Source organism: Sarcophilus harrisii, chromosome 2 (assembly GCF_902635505.1).
Source record: "Sarcophilus harrisii chromosome 2, mSarHar1.11, whole genome shotgun sequence".
Taxonomy (NCBI): Eukaryota; Metazoa; Chordata; class Mammalia; order Dasyuromorphia; family Dasyuridae; genus Sarcophilus; species Sarcophilus harrisii.
The window spans coordinates 586839239-586864616 of record NC_045427.1 but is presented as its reverse complement, the minus strand read 5'-3'; the positions used below and the strand labels follow the sequence as shown (position 1 = coordinate 586864616).

At 32.6% G+C, this 25378-nt stretch overlaps 1 protein-coding gene across 10 annotated transcripts in view; it reads right to left on the bottom strand.

Moving 5' to 3' along the window:
- The window catches only part of EXOC6 (exocyst complex component 6), a 202081-nt gene that overhangs the window by 104421 nt on the left and 72282 nt on the right, over positions 1 to 25378 (bottom strand). For all 10 annotated transcript variants that reach the window (XM_031956071.1, XM_031956064.1, XM_031956065.1 and 7 more), the window contains exons 6-13: positions 24771 to 24975; positions 14831 to 14986; positions 11167 to 11235; positions 5603 to 5686; positions 5450 to 5496; positions 5208 to 5328; positions 3534 to 3605; positions 2319 to 2416 (exon numbers count right to left, since the gene is read on the bottom strand). In XM_031956071.1, the coding sequence (XP_031811931.1) occupies positions 2319 to 2416; positions 3534 to 3605; positions 5208 to 5328; positions 5450 to 5496; positions 5603 to 5686; positions 11167 to 11235; positions 14831 to 14986; positions 24771 to 24975 (852 nt within the window). The remainder of the gene's footprint in view (positions 1 to 2318; positions 2417 to 3533; positions 3606 to 5207; positions 5329 to 5449; positions 5497 to 5602; positions 5687 to 11166; positions 11236 to 14830; positions 14987 to 24770; positions 24976 to 25378) is intronic.

Genomic DNA, 25378 nt, shown 5'->3' with positions numbered 1-25378 from the left:
ATGAAAAGACACTATTCAATTATAATAGTTTAACTCAAGAACTATTTGAACAATTTATTGTTTCCCTCTAAAATAAAAAATAGATAAAATATAGTAATTCTGACTGTTATTTCTTAGAGTAGCCTAACAGGTGTTAAAGCAATCACCACAATGAGGCCAAAAGAATTCAGAAACCATCACATCATTTGTCAACATTAGTTTGGTTTAGTTTGATTTATTCTTTCTGTGATTTATTCTCTTTTTATTCAATAGTATTTTATTTTTCCAATTACATGTAAAGATAGAATCTTATAACAATGAATTTTGAAAGCTGAGTTGCAAATTTTCTCTTCTCCCTCCTCTTATTTCCACTCTCCTCCAAGACAACAAGCAATCTAATATGTTAAACATGTACAATTACTTTAAACATTTTTCCATATTAGTCACATTTAAAAGAAAAATCACAACAAAGGGAGAAAACTACAAGAAAGAAAAGGAAATTTTTTTTTAAAAGGTGAAAATATGCTTTGATCCACATTCTATTTCCATAGGTTTCTCTCTAGATACGAATGGCATTTTCTTGAATCACAGTATTGCTGAGAAAAGCCAAGTCTATCATAGTAGATCATCACACTTGCTGTTCCCGTGTACAGTATTCTCATCGTTCCACTCCCTTTCCTCAGATTCAGTTCAAGATTTGTCTCAGAACTTTATGGATCCTGGCTCTGCTACTTACAAAACTTCCTATTTGACTTCAGATAAGTTACTTAACCCTCAGTCTCAGTTTCTAGACTTTCAAGTTCTCTTCCAGATCTTCACACTATGATCTTACCAAAGACATTTACCACTGTTATGAAGAATGTATGGTGCAAAATCCAAATGGATAAATATTTCCTATAAATAGTGAATTTCCTCCAAATAATCCTACTTGTAGCTTTTAATAAGTGTGCTTATAAGATAATAGGGCATTCTCAATGAAATTCATACTCACATAGATACTTTGGGGGGGGGGGGGGGGGAGAGAAATGGATGAAGGATACATATTGTTCAGATTAGGATGTTCACTAACTAGGTCAAGTGAAGTCCATTCGTACATATATCCTGAACAAGAACTTCATATAGACTGAGCTGTTACAGAACTGCATAGAAGGAAGAAGGCATAAATCCTACAGATTTTTCAGTGATCCAAGCTGCTCTATAATGTCAAAGTCTGTCTTTTTAAGGTTGATACTAAATCAATAATGCTTTATGTTTGAAAATCATGGAATGCCTCAATCTCAACAGAAACAAAATTTCAAATGAACCAAGAGACAATTGAAAAATGCATGGTAATTGTTACACTATGGTTCATTACCAATAATAATGGGAAGTAGTGTGAAAGACATCACCAAGGACATGTATGACCAGAAAAGATGGAGATTTTGTTGATAGTCATCTAGTAAGAATGAAGACTAGCAGAGGAACAGTTCAAAAGCTGTAATGATATGCACAAAATACTCAAAGACTCAAAATAAACTCAGTCTTTAGGCTTCTAATTATATACAGAGTTGATGTAAAACCATTTGAGGGGGGAAGTCATTTGTAGCTAGGGGGAAAAGATCTCCTGCAGTAAGTGGACTTTGAGCAGAGTCTTGAAGAAAATGAGAGAAACTAAGAAGCAAAAGATAAAAAAATTAAAAAAAAAAATGTGGTTTAGCCAGTACAAAGTACAGAAACAGGAGTGAGAAGATTTTAAGTAAGCCAGCATTGCCAAAATATGGTTGTGTAAAGAGTAAAGCAAGAGAAACCACAAAGGAAAGAAAGGAGTCAGGTTATGATGAGTTTTAAATGCCAAACAGAAGAGTATAGATATGGATGTAATTTGGAACAAATGGAACTTACTTGGCTTGACACACTTATAATCCACACTTTAGAAAAATTATTCTACCAGCTGAATGGAGGATGGATTGACATGGGGAGGGACTTGAGGCAGGGAAATTAATTAGAAAACCATGACAGCAATCCAGAGGAGAAATGATAAGAGTTTGGTAGCTAAGGTTGTGGCCTTCGCTTAAGGAGATGAATAGGAAGTCATTTAAAGTTGAGGAAACTAAAGCCAAAATTTCCCAGGATTTTATGGCTAATAAGAAGCAAAGTCAGGACTAAAACACAGAAATTAGTTTTGATTCCATTTTTCTTTCTATTGCACCATGATGTCTCAACATTAAGACAAAATATGCCTAATCTGAAGTAGAATTTAAAATTAGAAGATGAACAAATTTTCTTTAAATAATGAAAATTATTAAGCACTTAAAATAAATCACATTAACACACATTAAGGTACTTTGGTTTAGACTCACCGAAAAACTCCAGCCCACTTCTTCAGCAGTGTTTCATTGTACTGATCCCTTATTTCGAATAACAAATCAAATAGTCGATTCACTGGAAAACTATAACCCTAAAAAACATATTATAAAGTCATTAATTTCAATTCAATCTAATTCGACAAATATTAGTTATCACTCCAATTCTGTGCAAGACACTCTGCTATGCACTGAGGATAGAAGGACAAAACAAACTGGATGGCATTAGTAGTTGAGGGACCTGTGGTTTTCCTTGTATAGTAAGGAAAATCCCTCCATTAGTACAGATCAGTAACTTCCCTGCAATAACACAGGCACTGTATTCTGAGTCTAAGAAAATTGTCTAGGGCATTGAAAGGTCATCTGCTCACAGTCATACAGTACCTTTCAAAGATAGGAGTTAAGCCACAAATGTCCTGACCCTGAGACCCACACACTACTTCATGCTTACTTTCTGCTAATACAATAAAAAGGCTATAGGTTTTATTATTGTAAATTTACCTTACTAATTTCTATTTTACTTAAATTGATATTAAAAATCCACTATTTCAAAACTTTATGGTATAGAGGTGAATGTGTGCTCTTGAAAGCTCATCCCAGTAGAGATGAATGTGTGCTCTTGAAAGCTTACTCCAGTACAATATAAGTCCTGACAGGTACTAATAAACTTTTAAAGCCTTTAAATAGGTTCAGCAACGGACAACTGCCTGAAAACAGCCTCACCAAGTGCCTAGGCCCTTAGCCTCCTACAAATAAAGCTGCAAAAAATTCTGAGGCCATTATAGTTCAACCTCATCATTTTTCTTTACAAATGAGGAAATTGAGGCTCAAAGAGGTTAAGTGACTGCCCAAGATCACAGAAGCAGTAAGCACTGGAAGCAAGATTTGGACCCATGTTCCTCCTAAATATCATCAAAGCTTGGCCATCAAGTAGAGAGTTTTTTGGTTACAGTAACTTATGTGCTATAATGTTAAGAGAATAATACCTCCATCAGGAAATTCAGATTTTTTTGAAATGCCAAAGTAAAATTTTTAATGATTCTGTATTCTCTTAACAAATTTACACTGTTATGCAGAGTAGCAAAAATTAGCTATCCTAAAGATTAAACACTTGCCACACATTGTCTACATAATGGAAAAGCAAAAATAAATTTATATGTGAATCTTTAACTTTTTGACATCCAATAAATTGCATGTCAAGACATTACCTACCTGCAAAGTGTCTGCAAACACAACAATAAGATTCTTCAGTTCCAAAACAAGGTCAGGATCAGTGCAATAAGACTAAAAACAAATACCATGGGTCAAAGGAAATTTTAAGAAATAAAGTTCTGATTATTTTTTTTCTATACATTAAAAAATGCCTCATAATACTTTCAATAAATTTAAAATGTTGACTGGGTAAAAGCAAATATGTTTCAAAACTACCAGTGCACTAAGTAAAAAATTTCAATGGAAAAAGATAAGAAATATTTAAACACACCTAATACTATGAGGTTCAACATTACATAAAGAAATCTGTGGAGAACTCATCCAGATTAAAATTTAGAATAACTCATATTTCATAGTTTTCTAATAAAATGCCATATAGTTCATGATGTTTTGCAAAAGGTTAAATTAGAACATTTAAATAATTACAATTATTCCATTTAGAATAACACAAAAGTTATGTATGTGTTATTATTATGTATAATACAAGTATTTATTTCAATAATTTTTCCCCTTAAAACAAGAATTCAAGTTCTGTTTTTTCTTTTTTAAAAAAAAATTTAAATATTTTAGTAAGATTCACCAGTAAAAAACAAAAGAAATTTTAAACATTTAAATTTCACATCTTAGAGGTGACTTTTTTGATGCTAATACCTTCAATACTATGATTTTTAAAACTAATATTTTTTATATATTTCACATTTGGAGTTTGTGAAACAAAAAGAAACTCAATCATAACTTCAAAACCATCTTAATTGTAATGCAATATGAACATACAAAAATCTTTTTACCTAGGATATCTTTTAAAATGTCAAAGAAGAATAAAATGATAACAAAAGTATAAAATTTAACATTTCCATATTAAAAGTTTTTTTTTTTTTTAATATATATATATACAGCCTATTCTTTGCCAAAAGTTAAAAAGCACCGAATTTTAAGTGCAGGGAGTCATTTTATAATAAAGAAATAGTCAAAACAAGTAATTACTAATTCTGTGTAAAGTTCACAAGAATGAAGACTGTTTACTAAACATCACACTCACAACATTAATATTGTTTATATGTAACATTCAATTTTTAAAAAAATATTGCTTTCAGTTATGAAGATAACCTGACATTACAAGTAAACATTTTTGTGATCAGACTATATTTTATCATTTTATATATTTTCAAGATTGGGATTATAATATATCACTGTAAACAAGTTATTTCTACAAACATTGAAAGAAGCTCTAATGGCTTTTGACGGTGGAGTTTTATGTTGGAAACAAAGATTTATGGAATGATAATTAGGAACTATTTCTTCATGATGCTCTTAGAGAAGAACTATTCAATCTGATTTAATGAAGAGGTCAGTTGAGACTAATGAGACCAGATTGCAATAATAACAACAGATTAACTCTGCATATTCTAAGGGGCTAGAATAAGAGCATGTGTGTGGAAGACCTAGTCAGTTGCAATTCAATGGAGGATTATGCTAAAATCACAGCCTGATACTTCTGTGAAAAACAAAAGCTTAAGCATGCCTTTGCTTCTATACAAAAGCAATTTTTAATTTTTTAAGAAGCACTATGATGGAGATACAAATTTCCTCTTTGATATTATCTATCTTATATATGTACGAATTCCTTAAGCAAATGAATTTGAACAATAATATAGTAAAAGTCTTCTCACTTACTGAATGAGCTCTAAGAACAGCAATTATCTTTGAAAGTGCCATATTCCAAAGTTCATCAGTATATGCCTTGGTCACTAATCCTTGTGTCACATGCAAAATGTGATCCTCAACAACAAAGAACCTAAATAAAAAGTAGTTGTCAACATAACACTTTTAAATTTAAAAATTCATAACATATGTAATTTTTGGTCTTTAATATAAAAATAACAAATTATAAAATTCAAAATTTCTATATTACATACCCTACAATTTGACTGAAATATCTTCTATAACCATCAACTGTTTCATGCTTTAAAAGGAAAAAAAAAAAGTTTAAAATAAATCCCAGTGACATAAAAGCAAATTTGAATTCAAGATCACATAACTAACTAAATACAAAATCTTCATATATTTACCATATTTGGCTGGGGTTGCAATACTAATCTTGCTTGTTTCTTTCTTTGTTTTCGATAATAATTTTCAAATGTCTCTTCATCACCCTAAAATGAAGTTAAGTTTTTAAAAAAGATAAGAAATCTGTCATCAAAATAGACTATTATGAGAGATATATCTATATTTGAAAATTGTGACAGTTACATAGCACAATGGATAGAGCATAGGGCCTGGAGTCAGAAAGATCTAAGTTCAAAATTCAGCCTCAGACGTTACTAGCTATGTGATAGTAACTGGGCAAGTAAGCTGGGCAAATCACCTAACCCTATATGCCTCTGCTTCCTCATCTGACAAAAAAGCTGGAGAAAGAAATGGCAAACCACTCCAGGTGTCTTTGCCAAGAAAACCTCAAATGGGGTCATAGTTGAATACAACATAAATAAATTAACAATAAAAATAATATCTGAAGATTAAGATATATATCCATGTTATAAACTGATTCAATCATTCTGTATTTGGGAACTATGACCAAAGGGCTATAAAACCTTCATACTCTTTGACCTAATAATATCACTATTAGGCATATATCCCAAAAGACTTTTTTAAAAAGAAAGAAAGAAAAGGTCCTATATGTACAAAAATATTTATAGCAGCTCTTGTCTCAGGGCAAAGAATTGAAAACTGAGATGTCCATCAATTTGGGGGAATGGCTGAATAAATTGTGTTTTGTATTTATGGTGGAATACTCATGCTATAAGAAATGATGAATAGCATGTTCTCAAAAAAAACAAAAAACAAAAAAAACCCTGGACTTTCACAAGCTAATACAAAGTGAAATGTACTGTGTACAAAGTAATAGCAATATTCTAAGATGATTAGCTATGCATGTCTTGACTATTCTCACTAATATAATGATCCAAGACAACTTTGAAGAACTTATGATGAAAATGTCATCCATACCCTCAAAACAGAAATAATTGTGTCTGAATATAGATTGAAGCATTTTTTAAACCTTTCTTTTTCTTAAGGGGTTTTTTTTGGAGGGGGGATAGGATCTATGTTTTCTTTCATAAAATGACTTTTAGGGAAATTTTTTGTATTATTTTATATGTGCCTTCTCAATGAAGCAGAGTCGGGAGGAGGAAGAGAGAATCTGGAACTCAAAGTTGTAGAAACAATGGTTTAAAAACTATTTTACATGTAACTGGGGAAAAACAAAATATCAAAATTTTTCTAAAGGGCATATATCCATAATTATGTCAACATTTCGTATAAAACATAAGAATTTTCTTATTAAAATCTTTGACAATTAAATGAATAAACAGGTTAGAACAAATTTCACAATGAGATCTAACACTTGTTCATCTGCCTTAGACCTAATGGATTTGTGATTTAATTCCGAGCCAATGAGAGGAAAGAAATGATTAAACAACAAACTAGTCTAACTCATCATAATTTTCTTACAATTTTCTTTACTAGATATCTGTGATTTCATGGATGGTCAAAGCTCCTAGTAAAGAAATATCGTGCAGGGGTCCTCAAACTACGGCCCCGCAGGCCAGATGCAGCAGCTAAGGACATTTATACCCCTCACCCAGGGCTATGAAGTTTCTTTATTTAAAGGCCCATAAAACAAAGTTTTTGTTTTTACTATAGTCTGGCCCTCCAACAGTCTGAGGGACAGTGAACTGGCCCCCTATTTAAAAAGTTTGAGGACCCCCCCTTCTACCCACTAAGATGGGGGTTAAAACCCCATCTACCCACCCCCTGGAGGGGAGGGAAGGGCCAGGATATATAAAAAAAAAGGACTTGCAATCACAAGCATTCCAGGCTCTGAGGTCAGTTCTCTATCAACTATGCCAAGCTGCCTCTCAATTTATTATTACTATGTGCAAATATATAAATGATCTCTTCTTATTATGGTAATGTCTTCCACCAGTGTAGTTCACAATTCATCTCTGCCTTAGCTTATAAATTCTAGGGATTTGGCCAAGATTACACAGTATTTGTTGAACCTAGTTCCGGAATGGATACTCTGAGGGCTGCATATTAACTTAGAAAAACCACAAATTAACATTATCTATGTTAAGTTGTATTTTTATTTATTTTCTTAAACATTGTCCACTAACATTTTAATCGTTTGGGCCATGCTCAAGTTTTCAGACAGGGAGTTTGACACCTCTATTCTAAGAACAACATTTTCTCTACTTCCTCTGGCACTGGCAATGGTAATGATGACAATAGCTAAAATGACAACAATGATGATGATATTCTTAATAGAAAGAAGGCATTCGCTACCGTCTGAGAGTTCTAAAATGTCTAATCAAAGAATCATTTTGGTTTAAAGCTCTGGTCCTCGAAAAATAACTATTATAACAATTATATATTAAATCAAATCCTTAAGAAAACAACACTTGATGAATTAAAAATCTAGATTCTACTTCAAGCTAAATTTGCCTTTTATTAAAAGAATAATGATTAAAAAGAACAATCATACATCTCACATTTGAAAAACATTGGATTTAAATTTCTATGAAAATCCTCAAAAACTAAAAAAAGATTTTTGTTGATTATACTGTGAAAGAGTAAGATTAAGATCCTGGCATTTTCATTTTAATAGTCCAGTAAATAAGCACTTCTTCAAGGCCTACTATGTCAAGCACTGAAGACAAAGAAAGACAAAAGACAGTCTCTATCACAGTCTAATAGTGAGACAACATGCAAAAGAACTATATACTGTGGGTCAGAAAATTCTAATCTATTAACAAGTCACAAAGAACTTCAAATATGATTAGTTAATTAATTAGGGAATACAGAGATCCCTAATTAACTGGGTTCCAGATCTTCCTCATGATCTATAACCCCTCTCCTTGAATATCAGCTATTTTTATACAATTGGGAGAACATCAAAAATAGAAAGATATGTTATAATTCACCGACTGGTCAATTCCAAGAATGGGGAAATCTTATGGTTGGCAAAGGGAAACATCTATCAATCACACTTTGTCAATAGGCTTTTCAGAGATCCTAAGATTTGCCATAGGGCTTCAACTCTAAGTCATCTCAGCTGGGGATTTCCAAAGGTCAAAAGACCTTTTCAACAACATTTCAGGTTCTTTCACAAATTCTCTAAGATCCCTATGTTTGACTAATAGTATCCTAGGGTCCAAGAAAATTCTAGTTTTAATGCAAAGGTCAGTAAGAAGTTAATGGCAATGATTCATATGAGGGAGTATTGCATCAGCAAATGAGCCTTATTATAGTACTGAAAGAGGAAAGAGGAAGGGAAGTGCATCAATTGCAATCTTGATTATATTTCTAATTAATACTATTAATCTACCTGATAAATCAAATACAAGTAATCTACCAATATATGGTAGATTAATTACTCATAACTCTTATTCTAACAGCATTATATATCTTAAATTTCTGTTTAATTCACTAATACAATCAATCACTGATACTCATTAAATCACCAACTGAGCTGAGTAAATACTTATTAATCTGAATAAGGGTATCAAAGTTGTCATCACAGTACAAACAACGTACTAAGTTAAGTTACAGATAAGCAACAGAGAAAAAGAGCTAATATTAAGGAGGGCAGGGAAAGGCTTCTTTTAGAAGAAGCCAGAGAAATAAGTGAGGAGGCTGAGATGAGGAGGGAAAAAGAGTTCTAAGGACAGAACTTTAAGAAGAAAGTAAATCATCTGAAAATGATTCAAATAAAATATTATTTGACTTGTTCAATGCTTGAGTATTATTTTATTAAGTAAACTTTTTTTCTATCTTGCTTTCATTTTAGGAAGTTATTTCTAAAATAAAATTTGATTTCTTATTCTATATAAATTACAGAAAGGTCAAAAGATGTCTGCTTCCTGAAAATGTAAAAAACAAGAACACAAAAACTCTAAACTAAAAATTCCCATACAGACTGACACTATCCCAAATTACCTAACATAAGGCATGTGCTAGAAAGATTGATGTATTTGTTTGTGCACATTATATTCAAGATATAACTATTCTATCTAACTTTGATTTACAGACCTATTAACAATATGACCAATTAAATCATTCTAAACATGGGGAATTAAGTCTTCCTCTCAGGCTGAAGCTAGCCAAATACTATAGGCTTCCTATATATATATATATATATATATATATATATATATATATACACACACACACACGCACACACACACACACACAAAAATACACACACACACATATATATACATACACACATATGTATATATATATACACATATAAACACACGTATATATATATATATATATATATATATATATATATATATAAAATCTGATTTACAATATGTAAAATATGGGTGTCTCTCAGTCAAATTTTATTGATTTTTGCCTGTTTTTCAATATTTACCACTAGAGGGTGATCTTATTTCATATCTTAAAAAAAATCTAGAGAAATAATTCTTATCAACATCATTGTAATTATTAATTGAGCATAAAAAACCCAAAAAGTCCTGATACTTTCTTAGGATACAGAATGATTTACCTAAATTATATAAACCCATCTTATTTTCAGATTCAGTTAATTAAGTTTATTTTTTACTCTCATTTACTTTACCTAAAATAATGCAATCAATTAATTTTACTTGTTAAAGGATAGGATAATTAGTGACTCTAATCTATGCTATATTCTAAATTTAAATATTTGAGATGATATCTAACTCCTTAATTTTTTCCCCTAGGTTTGTATTAAAGATATACGTCAGGCATAAAAGTAGTCCTATATTTTGGTAAGTCTAATTAATCTGGAAAGGCTTAAGATATGGGCCTAATAACAGATCATCTAAAAAACGAGCCTAAATCCAGAATTCATTACTGAAAGGTTAGCCACCAGGTAATAAATTTTTCAGTCATTACCATTTACAAAAACTACATATCCAAAGAAAAAAGAGGCACTGTATTATTGGGAGCAAATGCCCACCCTGATAAAATACATGTATCCTGGAAACTTAATGTTAAAATCAATTCACATTTCTTAAACACAGACGAAATGATAACAGAAGAAAGCTGTATAGAAGTATACTAATAGAAGACTGTCATTTTGATTTTTTTAAACTGACACAGAAAATCCACAGCTGAGTAACAAAAACTGTTTTCTAGTTTATATAATTATTTTTTAAATTCCTAATACAAATATAATAACACTCTAAATAAATACAAATAAATAATTATGTGGAACTGAACTTGGAAGAATCCAAGATGCTTAAGAGTCAGAAGGGATTAGTCAACCCAAAGCTGAATAAGAATCCCTTTTACAATATATCCAATCAACTCTACCTTGGTAAAATGTTTTCTAAACTATTTACATTTTTATTTAAAATTATAACATATATTTTAACAAAATAATAGAAATGACTATTTGTTCTCTATCCCCCTCCAATCTTTTTTCATCTTTGTATTTATAAAACTATGCTTTGTGATTTAGGAGAGATTATAGTGAACTATATATTATGAGTGTAGGCATTAACTGACTAAAATTCACCTTAATTTACTAATGTAATAAATAGGGGTCAAAGACAAATATATTTACCAGAAAAGTACTTACCAAAAATGAATAAATGTGCAAACACCTATAAACAGGTGAAAAATCAACAAGATCCTGCACACTTAATACCTGAAAAAGGAAAGATATATTAAAATGCTATATAATACTATAGAATAAGGGAGTTGATCACAAGAATCCTGCATTAATTTTATTAGTTCCCTAATCAACTTGATGAAATTACTAGGAATGGGTCTTTACTTGCTATATATTGCTTGATATATCCCAATAACATCCCAAATCCCAATAAGACTAATGAATTTTTAAACAGACATTCAGAGATCCATTGTCATCAAATATTTTAACATCCAGTAGGATATACACCTTTACCATGCATAATGTAAATATTACACTTTCTTATTTATTCTTTTGTTTAATTTGTTGGCTTGATTTTTATATGTTTAGTGTCCCTTTTATTTTAAATTATGAGGAGGTTTTTTTTTTTTTTAACTTAGCTCAGTTCCTATACAAATGACATATATAAAAAAGGGTTTATTATTATTTTGGATAATGATGATACAGAATATTTATAGTTGAGCATATATACAATTCTTATTCTTAAGAAGCTCATAATGAAATGAGACACTAGAAATAAACCAGAAATAACATGTATGTGTGTATATATATGTATCACATATCTATATCATGTACATAAATATCATCTATCTTATGTATCCATATAATGTAAATATATCTTCATTTTTGTATTGTTCAGTCGTTTCAGTCATGTTCAACTCTTCATGATCCCTTTTGGAATTTTTTGGGCAAAGATAAAGGAGTGATTTGCCATTTCTTTCTCTAGTTCATTTTACAAATGAAGAAGTTGAGGAAAACTGTGAAGACCGCGTATTTTAAAATCAGTCGGAGTCAGGAATTCAGGTTAGGGGAAAATCGTCAGTCTTTATTCTCAGTGAAGAAAGATTGGAGGTGGAAGAGAATGGGCAATAGCAATGTGTGCAGCTGAGTCAAGGAGCTAGCTAGACCAGCAGCCACACAACCAGCAGCTAGGAGTATTGAACCCAGGCCAATCTCTCCCAGCTTCTCTTCCTGTCTCTCTCTGCCTCCACCCACCAAAATCGTCATTTCCTCTACAACACATCAGGACTTGCACAGAGAATGAGCAGGGACCATTCTTTATCCAATCATGTATATTAATAGAGTATAGCCCAATTACTATTTAGCCTCACGTGCTTGGGACCTCAGTGCATCAACTCAAACCTCAGCCCATTACAGAAAACTAGGTTAAAGATGACTTGCCCAGGATCACACAACTAGTAAGATATGAACTCAGGAAAATGAGTCTTCCTAACTCTCTGCACCATCTAGTTGTCCTATATTTGTATTTACTAGATTATAAATTAATTGAGGAAAGAGACCCAATCATATATGTTTATGTTTCCCCTAGCATGCAGTTTAGTGCGATGACCACACATAGAAAATGCTTAATAGTAATTTACATTTGTATAGGATTTTACAATTAACAAAGTGATTTACACATTTTAGCTCATTTGATCCTAAAAAATATACTTGTGAGATTGGTAACACAAATATTATTATACCCATTTACTGAATAGGAAACACAGTCTTAGCAAGGTTAAGTGAATTCTTCAAAGTCATACAACTGACAACGTACAATGGTAAAATTAAAACCACTGCATCCAAATCATGCAACTCTTGGTGACCCCATTTAGGGTTTTCTTGGCAAAGATACTGGACTGGTTTCCTTCTCCAGCTCATTTTTTACAGTTGAGAAAACTGAGGCAAACAGAGTTAAGTGAGTTGCCCAAAGTCACATGAGCTAGTAATTAAACTAGTAATTGTCTGATGCAAGATTTGAATTCAGGAAGATGAGTTTTCTTGGCCCCAGGCCCGGAACTCTCTCAACTGTGCCCTTAGTTGCCCCCCCCCCCCAAAAAAAAATGATAGAGTACCTTAAAGTTCATAGATGAAAATACATAATGTATTTATTAAATAATGAAGTTCTGAGAGAACATGGTAAAATTAGCATGCTCAATTACTAAATCATTTTGGGCACAATTTATGAGAAACAACATAATATAGGATAGATAGTGTGTTGGGCTTGGAGTCCAAGAGATCTGAGTTCGAATCCTACCACCAATCCTCAATAGTTATGTGACCATGGTATAAGTCATATAATCTCTAAGTCTCAGTTTCTTCATGTATAAAATGAAGACAATAGTACTTGCAGTATTCAGTTCCATGATGCTAAAGTGCTATGCAAATCTTAATTTTAAATACCTTAAAAAAAAAAACAACTATAAGACAAACTGCATTGGAATGTTGAAAACAAGAGTAAATAGGAATTATTTAAATTTGGAAACAAATCAGCTAAGACCTGACCCTGGTCTTTAACAGAAGCTGGAAAAGGAAAAAAAAATTCCAAAACCACACATTGACAATAAGGTTCTACCAACATTGAAAGAGATACAAAACAAGATGAGGAAGATTTCAGAAACATTCAAGAGTTCTCTTTTGCCCTGCTGACTTTCAAGTGGCAATAAAACCTCTAGGATCAGAGTTTATTGGAACTATTGAACATCAGGAGTAGAAAGGCAAATTATTAAAGTACTCATACATGAAGAAACCATTTAATTTTTGGTAGTGAAGAACATACTCTCACTCTCTCATAGAACCCATTACATTCAAACTAGGAGTAAATTAAATTGATACTATCAAGTCATAAGGCATTCAGTACAATCTACTGAATACCCACTTGCATGTGCATATATGTATAATCTCTCCTCTGCCCTTCTTCTTTTCCGCCCTTCTTTATCATATCAGTCTCATCAATGGTAAAGAATACATGTACTTCTATTGTTTCCTTTAACAATCAAAAATATTTGAGTGTCTACATGTCTAGACAGAACTGTGGGGCTTCTTTAAAAATAGGAGAAAGGAGAAGAATTAAGACATAATTATCTGCCCAACAGGAATTTACAATCTAATTAAGAAGACTAAACCAACATACAAGAAATGATTTTTAAAACAAATATGAAATGTGATATTATAGTATAGATAATTATACACATGTAATCCATGTATCTATATATAATCATATATGTAGTATGTATACATAATACAGTATACATAATACATATGTACAGTATACATAAAACAGCAATACATAATTATGTATACATGATGTCATATATACACATGATTACATAGGATATGTAGAGTACATATGCATGATTATATGTGTATACACATATATAATTACATGATGACAAAAAACTTAAAGGAAAAAGAAACCAGAGTAGTCAGAAGTACTCAAAAAATATTAACTTCATTTAAAGATAGGACTATCAATCCCTTGAATAAAAGATTAATAGAGAAGAACAGCATGAACAGAGATGTGGATGCTAAAAAGTGCATGACTATTATAAGCAAATGGAAGATGAATTCAAGTAGAATGAGGAAAATAATTTTACTGCTGGGGAAAATGAATATTTGGAAATAGTGAAAAATAAGATTGGACATTTAGAGTGGGGCCAATTTTATTTACAGCCCTCCAACCAAGAAAAAAATCAGATTTAATGTAGTACGCAAGAGAATGGATTCCTGAACAGAAGACTGACATCCTGCATATAAGCCATACACAGAAAGATACTCAACTGCAGACATGTAAAAAAAGAAATATATTCACCTCCTCCTCATTCTCATCTTCTTCCTCAAATGCATATGTTGATTTTACTTCATTACTTTCTTCTGGAATTTTTCCATTAGTTATATACATAGTTCTGCTCATATTTATATTATTTTGCTTCTGTAGAACAATATTAAAGATTTTCTGTTGCTGAGCCTATTTCAGAAAAAGAACAATTCATGTTAAAATGCAAATTATTTCAAGTTTTACTAATGGGTCCAAATACTTCTAAGTATGTGAGAAAATATCCTATTTTAATAATGATAATAATGATAACATTTATATAGTGCTTAATATATGCCGAGCACCATGCTAAACATTGTACAATTATCTCATTTGATTCTCATACCGACAGTGAGAAGAAACTGCTGTATTCTCATTTTACATATAAGGAAACTGAGGCAAACAAAGGTTAAGTGATTTCTTGAGAGTCAAACAGCAAATAAGTTTCTGGGTATGGAGTTGATCTCGTATTTTCCTGATTCCAGGCCCAGCTATCTCTCTTAATATGATACACCACCTAGCTGTCTCTATTCATACCTTAAATGAAGGACTAAGTGCCTTGCTATAATTCAATCCAATCAAGGGTGCATTAACAAGTTCTCCCACTAGCCCCAAAGGATGTATTTTGTGAAAGATAGCGGACTCCTTAATGTCAACTTTAAAAATCAGGCACATTCCAAGTTCCCTTAGTAATCATATGGCTCAGTAAATCATAAATTGATCCAAATGTTTTTAATTAATTAATTTTTTTTGTTCTATTAATTCTAAATTAGAAAGTCAGCACAATGTAGTATAAAGAGTATTGGGTTTGGAATCAAAAGACCTCAGTCTGCATCCTGACTTCACCACTAGCCATGTAACTTTGGATAAGTTGCCTCATTTGTCTCATCCTTGATTTCCACATCTTTAAAAAGGCGATAATATTTACATGACCTACCTAGCAGAATTATTGTAAAGAGTAGATGAGATAATCTATATGAAATGCTTTTTATCTACAAAACAACACTATAAAGAGTTATTATTAACATGATTCAAAAATTTAATATCCTCTTAGGAAACAATGCTACTTTTTATTTGTGTTTAAACAATTAAGTTCCAACAAGGACTTGACCTTTATGATAAAAGGTCATATCATATCTTCCATCAATTTCTATTTTTTCAATCCCGATCTTTCAAATGTGTTCATTTATAGAAGCCTGCCCCTCCATGATTCCTATCATTCATTCATTCTTTCAATAAATACTATTTGAGCACACAGTTGCCCCTTTCTAGGTCACAAACTAGTATATGACTAAAATAAGTTGCAACTTTACTACTATAACTGAATTAAATTTCTTTTTCTTAAAAGGTTTTTATTTTCAAAATATATGCAAGGATAGTTTTCAACATCACCCTTGCAAATCCTTGTGCTCCACATTTTTTTCTCCCTTCCCTTCCTGAGCCCCTGTTTGGTAGTAACAAGAAAAGACCCTCAAATCCAACAACAGAATGGGAGGGTCCTTACATTAAAGAAAAAAAAAAGTGGCTCCTTCAATTCTCATTTTATCAGAGAAAATATCTTCTCTAAGTATCCGGAGACCTAAACAATCAGAGTTGAAGGAGGTAATCTCAGGGTTTGAGATAAGGTTCACAACTGAGGTTTATAAAAGCTTTTGGTCCACTTTATATAAGCACAGATAAAAGAACCTTTGGACTCTCAATCTCCCAACCCCTGATCTCATATATTTGTGATACTGTCTCAATCACAATCAGAAGTTCTGAATGTAGATCTCCTGATCCAGCTTCCTTTGAATGAGATTTCTTAAAACTTTGGTTTCCTTGGACCTGCTAATTGTGGATATATATATATTTATATATTATATATATTATATTATATATTCTCTTAAAAAGAAGAAACACTGTTCTGGGCCCAAAACCCATAAAAGAAAAAGCTTTACTTAAAGGACAGTAAATTTTTAGGAACTTCTTGTTTTGCCTTAAGTTCTTCTTTTCTCATCTCATTTATTCTATAGATATCAAAGATCAAACATATAATAATGAGTCAATAAACTACTTAATTATTCATATATATAAAAATTTTGAAATAATTTTTGCCATAATCCATTCAAAATAAACTAAGAATTTAACTATAAGAAAATTACATTTAAAATTATGGCTATATATATTACATATACCAATAAATTATTCATTTTTATTGTTTTCTTAAAATAGTGATAAAGAATTTTCAAAATTAACTTATCTCCCAATGAACCTAATAAATAAATATATATCCTTATAGGATTCTAGTAAGAAAAATTTGTAAAGTACCATACACATATGAGTAATTATTATTCACAGAGGAGAAAATAAAGGAAAGAGTGATTTAGGTAACTGGTTTATAAACTATATACATTCTTTAAAAGTACTAATAGCAAAAATTCATATATTTAGATCTATCTTCCACTGACACTCTAAAACTGAAAATATTCAAAAACAATACACAAATAGATTCTTCTTTGTTATAAATTTTTACCTGTGTTTGCTTGCATTTTATGTTTTCTCATTTTTTTCTTTTTGATTTGATTTTTCTTGTGCAGCAAGATAACTGTATAAATATGTACACATATATTGAATTTAACATATATTTTTACCATGTTTAATTTAACATTTACTAGATTACTTGCCATCTGAAGTTGGGAGTGGGAGGAGTGGAAAACTGGAATACAAGGTTTTGCAGGGATTAATATTGAAAAATTATCCATGCATATGTTTTGAAAATAAAAAGTTTTAATAAAAAAAAATTTCTACCTGAGAATCTAGCCCTATGACCAAATTAAGTTCCAAATATTATATCAATAGCTTGCTTCTTATTGCTCACCAACAGTACACTTTTGAGAATCTAAAATTATGCTATCTTAAAAATTAAAGAAAATCAAGCTTATATAGGATAGGATTCTAGCTCTTATTTACACTTAATCACATATTTAAACAAATTATTAAGATATAAGAGGCAAAATTCTCTAATTTTAAGGATTTTATATATATATATAAAAACATATAACTGATTACATATATAACTAATAAAATCCCTAACCTTTGTAATTTTAACAAATTTAAAAGGAATAACATGGGAAGCAAAAGCTAGATTTGAGGCAGAAATACCTGGGTTCAAGGCCTATCTCTGACTCACTGCTGTTCATGTGCCTCAGGCTACTCTAAGCTATAATTTAAAAAGAAATTGACAATCTATATCGATAGAGAGAAGTTTCATATAAGTGAAGTCCCTACATGAATAAAACCACAGGTCAAGATGAAATAAATAAATGCAAATAAAATATAAATTTTACCATCTTGATTTTAATTTATGTTAAATAATTTTCAAGTATCTATCTATGTATTATCTAGTATTGACAAGCACTTGAGTTAGCTGGTCCGGTTTCATCAAGGAAAATGCAAAGGATTCTCAACAGGAATATGGATAACCCTATGCTAATCTTTGTCTACAAAGGTTTATTTTAAGGGTACCTATTAATTCCTAAATACTTCAATGATGTTTACAATAATGAAGTCGTTCACAAAGCTACACAGAACTGTGTATAATATTTTTAGGTCCTTTTTTTTTCTTTTCCTTGCCAAGGAAACCCCTCTTATTTTCTCTAGAAGATTATCAATCATCTCTTTTCCTCTAGCTTTCGACCTCTATCTAGAAAGATCTATCTATGGCCTTCAAATATGTTAACCGATTCCCTCATACAATCTACTTCCTTCTTCTATTTCTCAGCCAAACTTCTAGAAAAAGCTATCTGTACATACCACCTCTCCCCTCCTACATATTCTCCCTCTCTGGGTTTTTGTGATACTAGTTTTCTCCGATCTGACTAGTCCTTGGCCTCTTTATCTGGTACATCATTCATATCATGTATTCCAACTACAGGTATATCCCAAGTTCTGATTTAGGCCCTCATTTATTCTCTTTCTGTAAGATCTTATTTGGTGGACTCATTGCACAGATCTATATATCTAAACTCATTCTCCCTACTTAGCTAAATCATCATCTACTCAATGGATATTCCATACTGGATTTCTTAGAGACAATTCAAATTTAACATATCTAAAAAGTAATACAACAACTTTCTTCCAGCTTCCCCCAAAACTAATCTTCTTTTGAACTCCTCTATTTTTCTTAAGGGCATCACTCATCACTATTCCTTCTCTCACCTAGTTTCATAATAATTTAGCACTATCCTCAACTTCTTACTTTTCCCACCTTGTATATCCATTAAGTTGCAAAATTCTGCCATTTCTATTTCTATGTATCTTGCATCCAACCTCTTCTTTCTATTCATACAAACACCTACCTAATTCAGACCCTCATCACCTTTTGCCTAAAATGCTGCAGTGATTTCTTATTTGGTCTCCCTGCCTTAAATCTCTCCCTACTTTAAATTCATTCTCCACACAGATGTCAAAAGTTTTTTCCTTAAATGAAGGTCTGGCCTAACTCGAACTTTGGGAGCAGCTCCTTATTACCTGCAGGACAAAATAATCAACACACAAAGCACTCCATCTCCTGTGTTTTGCATTGGCCATTATTCATGCCTGAAATATACCTCCTCACCTCTACTACATAGATTTCTCACTTCCTTCAAGACAACTCAAACACAATCTTCTATACAAAACCCTTCTTGATTTTGTCAACTGCTAGTGCCTTCCCTAATTACCTTCATCTATTCTTCATATACATTTATAGGTATGTATATCATATACATAATATATTCATATATATGCATATATAAAGTATTTATGTGGGATAGACAACTATACAGATAAACCTATATACACTTTGTGTGTATATACTTCATAGGTGTCTCCCAACTGTTACGCCAGTTCTCAGTTTCCATAATTATCCTGACCAAGTCCTGACTCAGTTTCTCTGCTTCTCAATCCTGCAAAACTTCCCCTCCCTCTTTATCAGAGTATTTGATAAGGATAAAAGATCTTATATTTTAGAATATCAGAAAGCCTCTCCCCATCCCAAGCTATCAGAATGTTAGATACCATCTTATCAAGATGCCTCTCCCCATGTACAGGGTGTCTCCCTCAATTATGTCATCTCCGGAGGCTCCCCCACCCTCTCAGAGTCCCATTCCCGATCTCAGCACCCTGACTCCGCCCCCACCTTAGTCTACGCCCTGAGTAGGTCATTAAGAACTTTCATTGGCTGCTGGATTCCTGGAGATAATAGTCTCATTCAGGCCTGGGACCAAACCATGGATCCATCTGGTCCCAGTAAATCTCTCCATTTAATAAATTACTAAATATTCTCTAATTTCTATCTTGATTAGTTTCTCTGGCATTACATTTTGGAGGATCCACCGAGATGTTAGAAAATGAGCAAGATTAGAGATAAGAGACTTTCAGGTCTCAGGGTCTCAGGGTGGCTGGGAATCTGAATTCTTGGCCTAGAGAGGCCAGACCCCTGGATTTTTTTCCAGAGCCTCCAGGAATGAGAGTTTCCAGCCACAACTGTGCCTGAAGCCCAGTGGTGGGCACCTCCACAGGAGAGTAAGTTTGTAAATCTGGAAGTCTTAAGACCTGTTCTGTTCTGTCTGTATGCTAGCATCTGGATTCCCAGAATTACAAAATACTGATGGGTATAAATTCTGGGAGTAGGGTCTTCTGGATGCAAGGGACACTAATTGGTGTCTAAAGACACATTTGCTTCTGTGTGCCTGCTGGCACAACTCTGGGCATTCCAGAGTATAAATCTGGGTGTCTTTTTTTAAGACATCATCTGGCTTAAAAAAAAAAAAAAATCTCCGTTTTTTTGACTCTGGAGCTGACAACTTCCCTCAGGGCTAATCAAATTTCTAGATAGTTCTTGGTCTGTGTTTCATGTTTTTGACTGTGCAGTCTTATGTCCGTGTGCTGTTTGTCTGTCCTGTTGGTTCAGAGCTCAGCTAAATTAATAAATTTGGGGATAAGTTGAAATTTACTTGTGATTTTAAACTTAAAAACTGGCACTCTGGTAGTTTAAATTCAAGCATGGCTTGAATGGAGCTACTCTAGATAAGGCCTCTGGAAAACAAAAGGAGTTAATGCTAATTGCTTTGAACTTTGGCTGGAGAAAACATCTGATTAGAAATTTTAGCATGATTTTAAAATTACTGTTGCCTTTGCAGGCTAGATTTAGTTATCTTTGAATGTAAGACCTTAAGAACTTGTGGAGTGAAGTTCTGTTAACTTACTTGAAAGGGGTCACTGTCTCCAATTAGGGTCTGACTTTTCTAAAGATTCAACATTGGTTGAAGCTTAGGAAAAGTCCATCGGGAACCAACCCCTACCCTACTACTTTCTGCTACTTTAAATGTTGGGTGAGGTAGGGATCTTTTGTCTTCAAAGGTGAAGATTAAATTCACCCCCACTGCTCTTTGCTACTTCAACTACAGAGCACCTAGTTAGTCTGGGCTGAAGGTTTGCCTCCGTTCCCTCCCCACTGTCTCTTTGGAGGTGGAGTAGGGGGAAGGGTAAAATCCCCCCCCCCCAAACTGTGTTCCATTTTCAAGAGATAGGCCCGATTTTAAGTTAATTGATCTATAATTTGGTAGGGCTGTTTCTAAAGGTTTAATTGATATTTTTAAGAATCTTTCAGACTTTTTTTCTGTAGAATTGGGTATTCTGTATAAGTTTAATTGATTGTAGCCTGAGGTTATGCCCATCATTTAAAGGGCATCTGAAAGTAATAGTTTTTCCTTCTCCTTTTGAAAATGTTTCTGTTAAATATAAAAGCTAACTTGTGAACTTATTGAAACCAATTTATTACTGTTATCAATATGAGGTTATGGTATTTCTAAAAGTTTAATATTTTTAAGAACCTCTTGGATTCTTTTATGTGTTTTTAGGATATTCTACGTAGGATATTCTGAGTTTTAATTGATTGTATTAGGTCATCCTGAGGTCATTTAAAGAGCCTCTGAAAATAATATTTTTTTTGTCCTTTTGAAAATGTTTCTGTTATGGACAATATGTAATTTGAAATATTTGTCTATGTATTGGGTATTTTTAAAAGCAAACTGATTTGTATGTATAATGTTCATTTATGGGGACATCTACTTAGATATGAAAGAAGTGAACTTACTGAGAAAAATTCTTGCTGTCATAAATATATGGTTATGGTAAATATCTGTTTAGGATATGTCTGAAACTTGGTTAATAGAATTTGTTATCAGAAGTAAAATTCTTTGGATTTATAGCTAATGTTATTTGGGAGTTTTAAAGCTCTGCCCTCTGATAGTGAGAATTAACAGGAGTAAAAATGAATTAAAGCTATTTTATCCTGTTTTGCTGAAAGTTAAGTTTTAATTGCTTATATTATGGTTGTGAACCTGCATTTTTTTTCCTCCTGTAACTAACTTCTATGATCAGAACAATGGTCAATATAAACTGTTAATGCAATTCAATTATGTCATACCTTGCTATTTCCAATCTGATTATATGTTATACCTGGTTATATGATTACATATAATTATGTAATGGTTAATTACATTAATTAATAATGGTTACATTATATCCTAAATACTTGGTAAATGGGTATTTATCCTGGTCATCTGTCTGTTACTGAATATTTGTGTCTGTGCATATTCAGGATTTTAAAGGTTTCTAAATAATGAGAGGACAAAAGCCTAACTGCTATTTTATCTATTGGGAAGCTGCTGGCCAATTCATACTAGCCTCTTCACATTTTGTATCAGTCTGTTCTAACCTTCATTTGTTAGATTTGTATTTTCTGTTCTAGATTTTGGTCAAAATTACAGGTATTGACCTGTTTCTGAGACATGGATCAGCCCATCTGAAGCTTTGGTAGCAGGCAGCACAGCCAGGCCCTTCCCTCTCCTCAGCAGACAGCAGTTTTTGAGAAGATCACTGCTCCTGATGTAATTTGGACTTATATTGGGGAATGAGGAAGTGGTTGAATTGTTAAAATTTTAACTGTATCACTGTGTTTAATATTTGTTCAAACTGGGATTTGTTAAAACTGTTTAACTATTACTGTATGTTTTAGGGATTTTTATGACACTTACTGTACTAGTCTGTTACGTATAGGAATTGTGATTCACTCTTGGGAATTTATATATGGAATTTCTGATTTTTTTGATAATTTCTTTTCTGTGTTAAAAAAAAAAAAAAAAAAGGAGGAGGAAGGAAACTTGTTGAAAATGGTCAGGAAATTAGGAAAAACTCATGTATTTTTCTTAGGCACTTCTCCCCTGCCCCCTATCTCATTAGTTCAGATTGAATTGGAAATTTTTTAACTCCTTGCTTAAAATTTATTAGATTATGATTTGCTGGTTATATTTTAACTTTGAAATCTCTTATTTTGCTGGAACTGCCCTGGCAGACTCAGTTTTGGGGATTATTTTTTAGAAACAACCAGATATCAAACATCTGTCCTGGGACTTGCAGTCTCTCTGATTTGTTTCTCCATTCCTGTTACCCCAGTTCCTCAATTAGTATTTCAGCATATTTAAAAGGACTGTGCAGTATTGATAATAGTTCGGGTTTGCCTGCCTTGATCTAACTGCATAATTTGCTCAGAAATCTATCTCCTACTAGCAGCTCTGGTTCTATCAGAAGGGACAGGTAGAGCTACTCCAGGCCCCACTTTTTCCCTCTTTTGGAGTCCTTGACAGACTTGGGGTGCCCTCTTAGGATGGGCAGCAGGACTGTCTTGAACACTGTTACTCAGCGGAGGCTGAGTTAATGCACAAATGGTCATAGACCTAACTCGCAGCAAACTGTTCATCCCAAACTGGATTCTCTGGCTGAGATGCTCCCCAGCTGCAGAGGACCTGAACAGGGAGGTCTGTGTGTCTCCCTAAATGAGGAATGCTGTTTGATGCTAATAACTCTGGGGTTATCAGGGAGAGACTTGTCCTTGCCATAAGTCCTTGCATTTTTCTAGTTTTAGTTTGGTTTATTTGCTTTACATAGGGTTAATCAAAATTATGGTGCTAAGACCTTCTAGAGGAAGGTAATGCAATGATTTGAATATTCAGAAGAGAGTGAGTAGGGAATGTTATGCCACAGTTCTCTTTATTCTCCTGACTCAGTTTCCCTATTTATCCTGACCCAGTCCTGACTCAGTTTCTCTGCATCTCAAAGCTCAGTCCTGCAAAACTTCCCCTCCCTCTTTATCAGAATATTTGATAAGGATAAAAGAGCTTATGTTTTAGAATATCAGAATGCCTCTCCCCCTCCCAAGCTATCAGAATGTCAGATACCATCTTATCAAGATGCCTCTCCCCAAGTTCGGAGTGCCTCCTCCTGATTATGCCATCTCATCTCCGCAAGCTTACCCCACCCTGTCAGAGTCCCATTCCGGCTCTCAGCACCCTGATACCACCCCCGCCTCAGTCTACCCCTAGTCTGAGCCATTTGTATATATGTCATTGAGAACTCTCCTTGTTTGCTGGATTCTTGGAGATGACAGTCTCATTCAGCCCTGGAACCAAACCATGGATCCATTTGGTCCCAGTATATCTCTCCTTTTAATAAATTATTAACTACTCTAATCTCTACTCCAGTTCTCTGTCATTACATGACAATGTAAGTTCTTTGAGAACAAAAATTGCTTCTTTTTTTGTTTTTATGCTCCTAGTACTTAGCACAGTATTGGCACATAATAGGTGTTTAAAGGCTTGTTGATTTAATACTTGCAGAACAAAAAAAATATGATTGATAGAGTCAGGTTTATATAAGAAATAAGATAAGAAAGAATGTCAATATTGAAGAACAAGAATTAAGAAACTAACAAAAAAAATTTTTTGGCTGTAACACCATTTTCAGAAGGGCAAGAGGTGAGAACATCATAGCAATAACTCTCATAAGAAATAAGACTTTAAAACATCTGACTTTAAAATAACATATTAGATGAAAATTATTTTATTGTTAATCTCACCTGTTTCATTGCTGTTTCACCTATTTTATTGGAATGTTTTCGAATACTTTCTAAAAAGTCTTTGAGATCAGACATGGAGATTTCTTTTATATCTTCCCTGAGTTTTGGAAGATTTTCTATCATTATCTGACAAAACCGGTACTGACTAACCCGAGGAAAATATATGTTTTCTAATTGTTCCATAGTTTTTAGAGCAGCATAGTACCTACAAAGGAAAAAAGGAAGTTCTATGAAATGTTCTTATTACAAAAACTTCAAAAGCAATTTCAAAACATATATCAAGCTATAATTTAAAGATAGCTCTCCTTTTACTGAGAAGGACCCAATAAAAGAAGCATTCTTTTCTATTTGTCAAATATTACAATGCCCTACATAAGTCAAGGTATGGTTACTTACAAGGCTATATATTATATAAGTACAACCTTTTTATTAGTTATCTGATTCATTCTTTCATTCATAGCATTATTATCATCAACATAATTTATCTTTATGTATGGTACAATGATTTTCAAATTATTTAGTGATAACACCTTTCACTTTTGTGATTTCCAATCTTGATTTTTCCCTTCTAAGTTTTGCGTGGCATTTAAAAAAAAATTAAAATGAAC